Here is an 11,607-nt window from a genome sequence, read left to right on the forward strand (position 1 = left end):
AATAATATGAAAGCAATTTAATCTGTTATGAATATATATAAATTAATTATCCTAAAAATCAAATATCATAATTGTTCATATTTTATTTATATTGAGTGAATGGAGAAAATATTATGGAACCAAACTAAATAATTAAAATAAATCGAACCGGGCCTTAAAACCAAATTGATCTTTCGAAAACCAAACAAATAGCTTGAAAACCAAGTGAAAAAAACTGCAAACCGAGCAAAAATTGAGGCGAATCATTAAACTAGACCAAACCGGTTCGAATCGAACCGGAATGGTCTAGAAGCCCCAAGATTTTTTTTTTTTCTTTCTTTTCTTTTTCTTTTCTTTTTCTTTTCGTTTCCTTCTTCTTCCTTGCGCCAGCGCCAGGCGCGCGACAGCCCTCCCCCTCTCTTTTTTTTTTTTTTTGTTTTTCTTTTTCCGACCACCTGAGACCATCGCCGGCCTCGTTGTCGCCTCCTCACTGCAGCAGCCCTCGCTCTCTTCCCGTTCCGGTTGGCACAGTGCGCAAGGAACTGCGGTTTTGCGTTCCCATCGGGACAGTAGCTCAACCAGCCCTGTTCTTTCGTTTTTCCGACGACATTGCCCTTAGCCGGTGTGCAACTCCTTCAGCCATTGTTCCCTTCACTTCCAATCGAGCTAGCATCGATATAAATGGTTTTTGAGCAAGGGAGCTGCTTCCGGTCACTTTAACGGGGAAATTTCAGTATTTAGTGCGTTTTTCAGCTGGGTAAGTCGGATTTCAACCTTCTTTGATACATTTAGTGAATTGTTTGAACAAGAGTATAAATTTGATGCATGAATCAAGTTGGGTAGAGTATAAATCCCTAAATTTGCTACTGTTTGAGTGTGAATAATTAGAAGCTTTGATTTTACTCTTTAAATTGATTTATAAACTGAAATTCCTTATACAAGTGAATAAGTTATTTAGTTTAATGCATATTTTGGTGAAAGAATTGATAAACCTGAAATGGCAACTTGCTATTTTAACTATTTAGCTTGAATAATTGTTGTGGTATAATGCAAACGAAGTTATAAATTAAGTTCTTAAGGGGAAATGGGTTAAGTAACATATAATGCATGAATTTTATCAATAACTTAAGATTTCTTTGATATATTGGCAACTTCTAGTTAGAGGAAATCATGGATTTTTGCTTGAACCAAGTTTATATTGTTAGAATAAATGCGCTCTTCATAACTTGTTGTGGATGTAGAGGTTCGAATGACTAAGTTTGATAAGAATTGAGAAACTTTGGGCAGTGGCAGCAGTTATTTTCAATCATTTATATAGATTATTGCTTGATATGGAATTTTTATAGTAGTAGATTTAATTCTTGCTAGGAATTAGTTAGTTGGTATATCTTAAGTTGTAAAATTGGATTTCTTAATAGATGTATCCATTAAATGTTAGTTTAATTGAAGCATTTGTTCTTAGTGGCTAATTTAAAATTTAATAAAGATATAATGATATTGTGATATGTGAGCAGGTAGATAGTTCAATTTTTTTAGGGGAGGTGCTGCCGAAATTTTGATAAAAATTTAGACTAAATTTCAATTAACAACATAATTAAAAAGTTTATTTAGATTAGTTCTATAATTTGGTACATAATAAATATAGTGCTCTGATTAATTTACTATCTTTATTATTCATTTAATTACTTACATATTTATTTATTATTTTCATTATTATTGTTATTATTGTTATTTATTTTATTATTGTTGATTAATGCTAATACTATTTATTTACTTATTTGCATTGATTTTGGATGTTTAATTGTGCATTGCATTACGATGTTTAATTGATTGATATGTCTGCATTTGATTGCAATGTTTGATAAATTGTGTTGTGATAATGCTATGCTTTGTTTGTGTGGAATTGGGATGAAGTGGACCACCGTGGGTCTGTGAGGACGGTCTGTGATATGGATCCGAATGTTATATGATATTTGACCGTCGGCCGGGAAAATGGGAGATCGGCGCCCCCGTGTGCACCTGATGATATGGATTATGTGGAAAACCACAGGAATGGCTTCTTGTTGTTGCGCACCTGATAATCTAGATTTGATTGTAGCCCGCAGGGTGGCCTCCTGTTGTGAGCACTTGATGATCTAGATTGGATGGAGACCACCGGGTTGCCTCCTGTTGGTATGGAAAAGAAAAGAGAGAATGGAAATATAATGAGAGGACTGGTCAGTGAGGATTAGACCAGTTGGCCGTATGGGGGATCGGCTCCCTGGTGCACATGTATGAGAGGGCGAGCCATGTGTGAGGACGGCTCGTTGGGGTTTCAGGTGGCGCCACTGACTAATTTCCACGTGATGTGATTATATGAAGATGTTTATGATTGTGAGTGCTGGTGATATGCCATTTGTGTGACTGGCTGCGTGAGCATATAACTAGTCGGATGACTAGATTAATATGTGTACACATTTGTGTGACTGCGTGTGTTGTGCAATAATTATTACTTCTTAGAAAACTCACATGTCTTGTTTGATTTTTCAGGAAGTAGGTTTTTCCTTTAATCGGATTTAGGCTATGTTTCTTCGGCGTAGGGCAATAAAGAATTTTTCCTAGTTCCATAATTATTTTGTTATGTATACTAACAGTTAGTGACTCCGCAGTTGTAGGATTTGTATACTTTTAATCATTTATTATTATAGATGAGATAATTATGTGAACCCATATTATAAATGTGATGCATTGTTAATTAGGCCCGAACTGTGGAATGTTGTAGCTTATAAATTTGGGCCGAGATTTAATAAAATATTGAGGTTTATCTTTCATATTCATATGGGCTGAATGTTGAAATTTTCTATCGAGATAATAGATTCTAGCGTTTCAGGCTTACTACGGGCCTCGGGGGCCTTAAGCTTACCTGGGCCCTAGTGCCGGTCCGGCCCACGGAAACGGGTCGTGACACTACTGCAATTCCAATTCGATTCAAACAAGTGTCTCAACATTTTTTTATTTATATACAAAAAAAAAAAAGAAAAAAAAAAAAGAGTTCTCATCTAACCAAGGAAAAATCTAATCTAAAGGACCAAAGGGGAAATCCACTAGACTTAAGAGAGATATATATCACCAAACCTTCCAAAATTTGATACTAATATTAATTAATTTTCCATTTCACACCTCATAGTTGCTTTTGCGTGGATGACTGGAATTTTTGTTTTGTCATCAAAATTATTTAAAAAAAAAATTCATTAGTATATTCTTTTAGAAGATTGTAATTTGTAATGAAGTTTGATATGACATAATCAATTTTTAATTTAGTATTATTTATTTGACTACATTTAATTATGAGTAATTACATCTTACCTAACCTGCATTATAAATTTAGATCAAGAGGAAAGAAAAATAATTAGATTAATTATTTTTTAATGATAAATAATTATTTAGTCTCTTAAATTTAGTAATAATTATAATTTCATATATGTTATTTAATAGGCATAGAAATTAGGATACCAAAGCATAGTCCCGTGATAAGTGCATTATAACTTTATAATATTAAAAAAAAACATAAATGATATTTTTTGAATAAAATAATTAAATAATTTAACCGGGATGAAATTTGATGGACTAATTATTATATTTACAAGAGATTAATTTATAACTAAAATCAAATCTGAGAAACAATTTTTTTAATCTACAAATTTAAATGATCTCAAAATAAAAGATAAGATGTTAAATTTTTATATATCCCTATCTTTAGATAACTCTATAAATAATTAAATTCAATAGTTGAAGTGCAAGTAAATGATTGATGGCTAAATGCTAAAAGAAAAAAAAAAGAAAGAAATATGCAAAATGTGAACAAGAGTTGTTGCTTCCATAAAGATAATTGGAAACACCAGAAAGCAATATGGGTCTTAAGATGTTGCAGACAAAATTTTTGTTTATATATAATTTTGCTTTTTTTGGAGTTGCTTGTACCGGTTTTTCTCTTTACATTGAGTTTGTTCGGCAAAGTTAACTGTTTTAATAGCTGTTAATTATTTTAATATCCTCCTTACATTGAGTTTGATCGGTAAAGTTAACTGTTTTAATAGCTGTTAATTATTTTAATATCGGGAATTTATTAACTGTTTGAATAACGTTTCGTACAACATTAACTGTTCAAACGCTGTCCTATAACAATAAGATTAAACTCGGATCATTTTATTATCTTTTTTGCTTGATATATGAGCATGTTTTGTTTATGATCCATAATTTTGACACCAAAGCTACCTCCTTTCACAAAGAAATTAATAATTTTTCTCTCATATATATATATATATATAAATCGTGCCTAAATAATTAAATATTTTGAATGCGAATCAAACTCGAATCATTAATGAATTAAAATAGTTTGTATTGGTGTGGGTGTGAAATTAATTATTTTAAAGTTAAAAATAAATTATACTAATTTGCAATGGGTCAATATAATAAATAATATTTTAAACATTATGAAAAATATATAGGTGTGGTAGTGACATTCATATGTCAAGCTTCATGTGAACTATTCTAAGAGAAAAACATTATAAGTTATTATTAAAATAAATATACTCCACATTGATATTCACATGACATATGTTGTTCTGCAATTTTACATTAAATAATATACCAATTTTAAGGAAATAAGCAACAACAAAAAAAATCACTTATCAACTGACTCTCCTCTTTAATTATAATATAATATAATATTATATTAAATATAAATGTTTTTATATTTTACACTAGAAATATTTCTATTAAAGAAATCTGTTGGCTTTAAGTTGAAAGAGAAGCAAGAGCATGAAAATGAAAATGGTGTTTGTTTGTGGAGAATTTGCTAACCAAGTGCCTCTTTAATGTTTTCATACTTTTAAGAGTGCCAAAAGTAAGAGGTTTCATTCTCGATTTCTCTTCAACATAAGAAAAAAAAAATACCGGCCAAAAATATTTCTCTATATCAGTCAAAAATACACTTTATAAATGAAGAAAAATATTTTTTATAATCTAACTTTAAAAATCGTATTTTCTTAAAAAAAAAAATTCCTCCTTGAGCGTAAATATTTTTGATTTCTCCGATTAGTGCATTTCTTGGAGATTGAATTGCACTTGCTCTATATATATATAGAGAGAGAGAGTAAAAACATTTTCATGAAAGAAATTTGTTAGCTTTTAAATTGAAAGAGAAGCAAGAACATGGAAGGGAGATGGTGGAAATCTGTTTGTAGAGAAGGGATGCAACAGACCAAGACCTAGTCTTTTCATACAATCCATATCAAAATTGAATAATTGTGCCAATCAATTGATAAATAGACAGACATATGACAGTATTGTTATCTTTTTCTGGTTGAGCCAAACAGGGAGTGAAGTAAAGAATGGGTTGCCTCATTTACTCTAGCTTTTTATACCATGACATAAATGTCATTTTCACTTATCTATCATTTGAACAAGTCTTACCTGTTGCGAGACATGGAATAATTGGATTGTCCCTAAAGAGATAAAGATGACATTTTCTTTCCACAAATAATACAAATTTACCGTATTTTTTAATGGAAGAATTCATATACTTGGTATCAACTAAATTGAACCTAATTAATTTTTTTTTAAATGAAGACAAAAATATTTTTTTTCGCAAACATCAAAATTAGAATTAAGTTATATATAAGGATACCTCTCTCTCTCTTTTTTAGCTTCTTCTCAAGTATCCTCTCTCTCTCTAAATATGAAATTAATCTCATTTTAGGGTTCATGACTGTCCTTTTCTATTAGTGTTTTTTGTTGGACCAAACTCATAATTTGATAGATGTCTTTTGCTGAATTCAAACCTTATGAATTATAATTTTTAATCCGTTTAAGAAGATAAAAAAGAAAAGAGAAGAGAATAATAATAATTTTTTATTTATGAAAAAAATAAAAACACATGAGTCACCATCCTTACTATTCAGACAGTCCAAATATAAAGTTATGTGCCATTTATTTGCAAGTAACGGGAATTTTTTGGACCAACCAATTTCATTGACACTTGAGGGATAAGGTAACTATTGAAAGAGAATAGTGAGTTTGTTTGGTGGTGCTTGTTAGTATTGATTTGTAAGTCACATAAAGATCTTCTTTTTTTTTTTTTTTTTTGAAAATCTTTTTTTTTTTTGAAATATGAAAATAAAGGGAAAAAAAAAAAAAGAAGAAGAATAGGGGAGTCCTAATCAAGATGATGGGTACCTAAAACCATATTTAAGTTGATATGATAATAAAAAAAGAAGGAGACCTAAAATTTCATTTTAGGAGGTTTGAAAAGTAAAATTGTAATATCTCTTGATGTTAAATAATTTTATTTAATTCTTAGATGGCACTATCCAACTCAAAATTTTCATTTTGGTGTGTTGAAAATGGAGGTAACATGAGTGGTGGTTGGACCATCAAGCCATTGGCATTTTGCTTCTTGGTAAGGGAAATGGTGGGATCTGAATCCAGCTAACTCACATGAATGTGTTGCAATGTCATTAGAAGAATATTCTTGGAATTGCAATTTCAATCTCTCCATAGATTAAGTTTGATCTTAAAACAAAATGACTTGATGAATTAAGTTTGATCTTTTTTTTTTTTATTCATAATGAGGTCTAATGGTCGAAATAATACTGCGTGCTACACAACATGGGTAGTTTTATTCTCAATTCACTAAATTGGTAAAACCTATGGTAAATTCAAACTCGAAATTTCACAATCCTCACGTAAATGAGAAGAAAAAAACTGTATAAAAAAATAACATATAATTTATAAATCAAAATTGTTCTTTTGGGGAATGAAGAGAGAGTGAAGATGAAGAACAAGCTTAATTAAGAGTATTTGTTAGGATTAGGAATTCTTGTTGAGAATATTGGATATTTCTCCCTACGTTCTCTTTTTATATAAGAATAACTAATTTTTCACTAAGATTAAAAAAGTATAATCATTTTTTTAATTATTTTTTTCCTAATTTACTCCTAATATCTCAATTATCCCCTCTAATATCATTGTATGCTTTAAATTATGTTTCAACATTCAGTTAGATTTTAGCTGTGTTGTTGGAATAAAAGGGAATACAAACAATTGCAGAAATAAAATTTATGCTTTGATCTGTAGAGAGAAATTCATTTTTTTCCTTATTTAGTAAAATTGTGAGGAAATATGAAAATTTGTGCCCATTTAACTTTTCAATTACCTTTTATTATTGGAAATGTACTTTAGATTTTGGCACAATTTTTTAAATATTCGGTAAAATCTGCAAGAATTCCTTTTAATATGGTCAATTTGAAAATTCTGTTGCTTTTTTCTATTCAGATTCCATTTTAATCGGTGTTCATATAATCTATACAAGCACATTTTTTTTTTTAGAAATTGATGCAAAAAATCCATTTTTCAAAATTTACTCACATTAAATGCTTATCTACACCTTTGTCTACAACTATCTTGGGAATCTTCCACACTAAAAGCTTTACGAAAAACTAAAATAAATATTTTATATTGACATGGTTTTCAAAGTTATCAAATAAGGCAAAATCTTTTATATAAAAAGAATACTTAAAATTGAAACCTTTTCTGTATAAAAAGAATGGGAAAATATTAAATTATAACATATTGTTTAAGTTAATGGTAAATGAGAAGTGCATTGGGATGGGAATAAGAAATCGGAAGCCCAGAAATGAAGGCCCAAAAAGAACATGGGCTCTTTGGGTTTCTAAATCAGTGGGGCAACCAAACAGAACTATTATTACTTGTTACTTTTGGACCTATTCTAATTGAAGAAGAGAATAGAGGCAAAGGAGCACTAAAGATATGTTTACCATAACCTTTAATTTTTTTTTTTTTTAGGATTTTCTCTATGTTTTATTTTATTATTATATTATTATTATTATTTTAAAAATAAACATTAATATTTCACTAATAGAATTTCAATAATATAAATAGTCTCCAGACCTAAAAACAAATTAAATTCACTTATCTTATAAAAAAAGTTTAGCAAAAATCGATGAATAAATATAAGAGCAAATATAGAAAAATGTTTTCAGAAAAAATAAAAGCAAATATAGGTATATGAGTAATTGTTCTAATAATGTTGTTTTAATAATTTTATTCCCTCAAAAATAATTCTCCTTTTTAAGAGAAAAAAAATCCAAATGGATATGTACTTACCATAATACGATGGACTCACAATTCGAATAGTCTTTCATTTCACTCACTAAATTAGTGAAAATTCTCGTGTTTGAAAGACTTGAATTCGAGATTTTTAACTCTTCGCATTAACGAAAAGACTAATTAAAACACACATGGTTAATACCTGAACATCTAATTAGGTCAAATATATATTTATCACTAAATTAAATTCGTAGGTCATTAAGGTAATAGTGTTGAGAGTGAGATACCAGTGCTCAGAATGTGAAAAATTCATGAATTTTCACAAAATTCACTGGATCATGAAATTTCCCAATTCATCATTTGATTACAAAACAAAATTCATGGAATTAAAGGATTTTTTTCAGAGTAAAATTAAATGATTTAGAATTCCAACATTAACAAAAATAAAAAAATAAAAAAAAGCAATGAAATTGAAGAAATTACAATTTTTTCAGTTGAAATTTCTCTTTCATCTAAAGTGGTGAAATTGACGTCATGATTAAATTTATTAACCCATACAATTTCAGCCTACTATTTTTTTTTTCTCAACCAATATGAAATGATAAATCTATAACTCCATCAATTTAAACAACCTCTTAGTAATTTTATTCTTTGAAAATAATTCTCCCCCTTAAAAAGAAAATTCAAATAAATAAATGCTGGATATGCATTACCCACATCTAATTCATTCTAATATTATTAAAGTAATTTGAAATTTGAAATAAATAAGAAATTTGAAAAAGCTGAGTTGTCGTCTTGGATATGCTTAGATAACAAACAAAGTAATTTTCATTTGGTATTTAAAGCTACTCATGTTGGCTATATATCATTAGTTAGAACGTCTCATTTCAAATCCTAGATGATAAAAAACAAAATGAGTCTATATTTACAAGATTTTTAAATTAATTAAATAGGTAAAATTGATATTTATAATTCCACTCTAAATTGATTTTTATATTATTTTAATTAAAATTGTAACTTAATTTATTGGCTAACTCAAATTAACCTAAATACATTATCTGATTTTAGATGTAATTCAGTTAATTACATGCCCTTGCGCACTTCTCTGTATCTATTTTAATAATTTTATTATTATTATTATTATTTTGGTATTTTGCAAATTTCTCATTCCATTCCTTTCAGTATATATCAATCAAACAGTTGATTGGAATTTGAATTTCAAATTTCATGGTAAGTACTAAAATACATGAATAGTAATTTTGTTCCCTGTTCAATTCAATTCCATTTCCCTATTCCATTCCTTTCCTTATTACATTGCTTACTCTATACTAAACAATACTAAACATAATCGAATACTCAACTGGCTTTCGTATTTGTATAACATTACTCTAACCAAAAATAAATTACTTAAACATTTATTATCTTTGCCTCTAAATATAAATCATTTTATAATGATTGTTATACTTATTTATATTAAATAAAATAACTATATTCATAAATTATCCTTATTTTTGAAATAAAGAATAAATTAATAAAATTATCCATGATTTTATTGTAATTAAAAAAATTAATTATTTCTTTAATCACCCTCCATGTAACGACAATATACAAATAAATACAAATAGAGTCAAGCACATTTCCTTGAGACATGAATGAAAAAAGAAAGTATAATATATAATAGGTATTTAGAGCTCCTAAAATCAACCAACATGATCACCAAAGCTTGTTAGAAACATAAATGACATCTAAAATATTTACAAGTAGAGAACAAAGCTTTTATGTGGTATCATTAAAATCTTGTTGGTGAGTCTATAAACAAACAATTCCCATGAAATGATGCTAACCAAATTAATTCCACATAGGATAATTCAAATATTTTTTCCTATTATATTATCCTATATTACACAACAAAAATTGGAAAAAAACCTCTCTTTACCTTCTCTCCTCTTATTATATTGTCGGGTTACTATGACAATGACGCGCGCCGCAGGTTCACCGGAAAACACAGTGGACATCTAATCAGACCGTTGATATTACAAACTGTGCAGCTTCTAAACCCATACTTCTCTATATAGATCTTATGGCTACCATTGCAATGTTCGCAGAGAATAAATCTCAGCCCTCCACAAAGCTCACAGACGTTAGTTTCAACAAACGGTAATTCATGGATCAACTTCTTCAACTCACCGCTCTCATTCATCTCTTTAATCTCTTCAGCCCCACCGACATATTTCCCTCCTATAAAAACTACTGGCAATGAGACTCTTTTAGACCCTGTTATTGCCTGCAACTCATCTAAATACCTACCATCCATCGACAAATCTCGTTCGTCGATTGGGACGCGAAATCCACGGAGGATTGATCTAACAGTCCTGCAATCCTCAAAGGTTTTACGGACAACACGGAGGGTAGTGAAGTAGAGAATAAGGTCATGGTCATCACTGTTAGCTGGTGATGATAAAATGATAGGTGGTTTTGAGTAGTGGTAGCGGTGGTTACGGAGGAGCGAGGTAGCAATCCGAACCCGGTGGAAAACGGAGGGGCTTCTAGGCGATTCGGGTTTGCATATGGATCTGCTCTGTGGTTCTTCTAGAAGAAGGGTGTTGACGTCTTTGAGAGAAGAGCAAGAGAAGTACCTTGGTGATTTTGGCGGACCTTGCGATGTCGCCGGTGGCTTTGTTGCTGAAATGTGAGCCCTGCTTGGTGATCTCAACCACTCCGGCCACATTAGAGTAACAGAGAGAGAGAGAGAGAGAGAGAGAGAGACTGGTGGAGAAATGAGGCTGGCTAGGGTTATACAATGGGGTTGTGGTGGGGGTCTAGGCCTTTTATTATAGATTGGTGTATGTATATAACTATATATAAAATACAATACGAGAGAGGGGTTTTGGGTAAGCTAGGAACTAAAATGGTATGTAGCTTATTTTTGGGATTTTTGTATTTTGATAAAAGATTGGAGCCATTTTTTGAAATTCTTTTGTTGTGGGGATGCAGTGAGATTTGCTAATCCTAAAAAAATTAATTGGAGAACAGAGGAAGTGCCATAAATTCTGCTTCCCAGTTGCCAATGTGGAACTTACTTGTATGTGCAAAGCACGTGCAAAAACACCTAAGGGATCATTATTGAAATTTTATTATTTGTGTACACAGTACAGTATAAATTGCTACGAGTCTAAATTCTAAACCAATGTGTCATAATGGTATGGTTTGTACTTGCCATTTCTATATTTGCTATTATAGCCTAAATAACAAAAATGTATATCTAATCAACTTAATCTTGTTCAATCGTTGATGAATCTTAATCATCCATCATTTCATAACTCAAAACACCATCATTTCATAACTCAAACAAGGAGAAAGTTAGGATTTTAATACTTTATTTGCTTGGAAATTTTGATAATTCCAACACATATTTACTCTAATTTTATACATATATATGAGGACATGTGCTCTTCATTCTAAATCAATTTTATCTTATTTCGAAATTAAAAGAGAAAATTTATAAAAACAAGCTAAATA

The 11,607-nt window shown here is 30.0% G+C and overlaps 1 protein-coding gene and 1 long non-coding RNA gene across 2 annotated transcripts; one reads left to right on the forward strand and one right to left on the reverse strand.

The window, feature by feature from the left end:
• Nucleotides 1–319: 319 nt before the first annotated feature.
• Nucleotides 320–2,791, forward strand: LOC149495921 (uncharacterized). Its single transcript, XR_016321411.1, has 2 exons — nt 320–736; nt 2,509–2,791. It is a non-coding gene; the product is annotated as an uncharacterized LOC149495921 (long non-coding RNA).
• Nucleotides 2,792–9,737: 6,946 nt separating this feature from the next.
• Nucleotides 9,738–11,143, reverse strand: LOC105645813 (uncharacterized protein At5g39865). The gene has a single exon (XM_012231524.3). It carries the CDS (start codon nt 10,814–10,816, stop codon nt 10,055–10,057), a length of 762 nt encoding a protein of 253 aa, XP_012086914.1. The 5' UTR covers nt 10,817–11,143; the 3' UTR covers nt 9,738–10,054.
• Nucleotides 11,144–11,607: the final 464 nt, after the last annotated feature.

Source organism: Jatropha curcas, chromosome 6 (assembly GCF_041381405.1).
Source record: "Jatropha curcas cultivar XTBG-Jc1 chromosome 6, XTBG_Jcur_1.0, whole genome shotgun sequence".
Classification (NCBI taxonomy): domain Eukaryota; kingdom Viridiplantae; phylum Streptophyta; class Magnoliopsida; order Malpighiales; family Euphorbiaceae; genus Jatropha; species Jatropha curcas.

Coding starts and splice junctions, on each gene's coding strand:
- LOC105645813 (XM_012231524.3), bottom strand. CDS start 10,816: ATGTGGCCGGAGTGGTTGAGATCACCAAGCAGGGCTCACATTTCAGCA.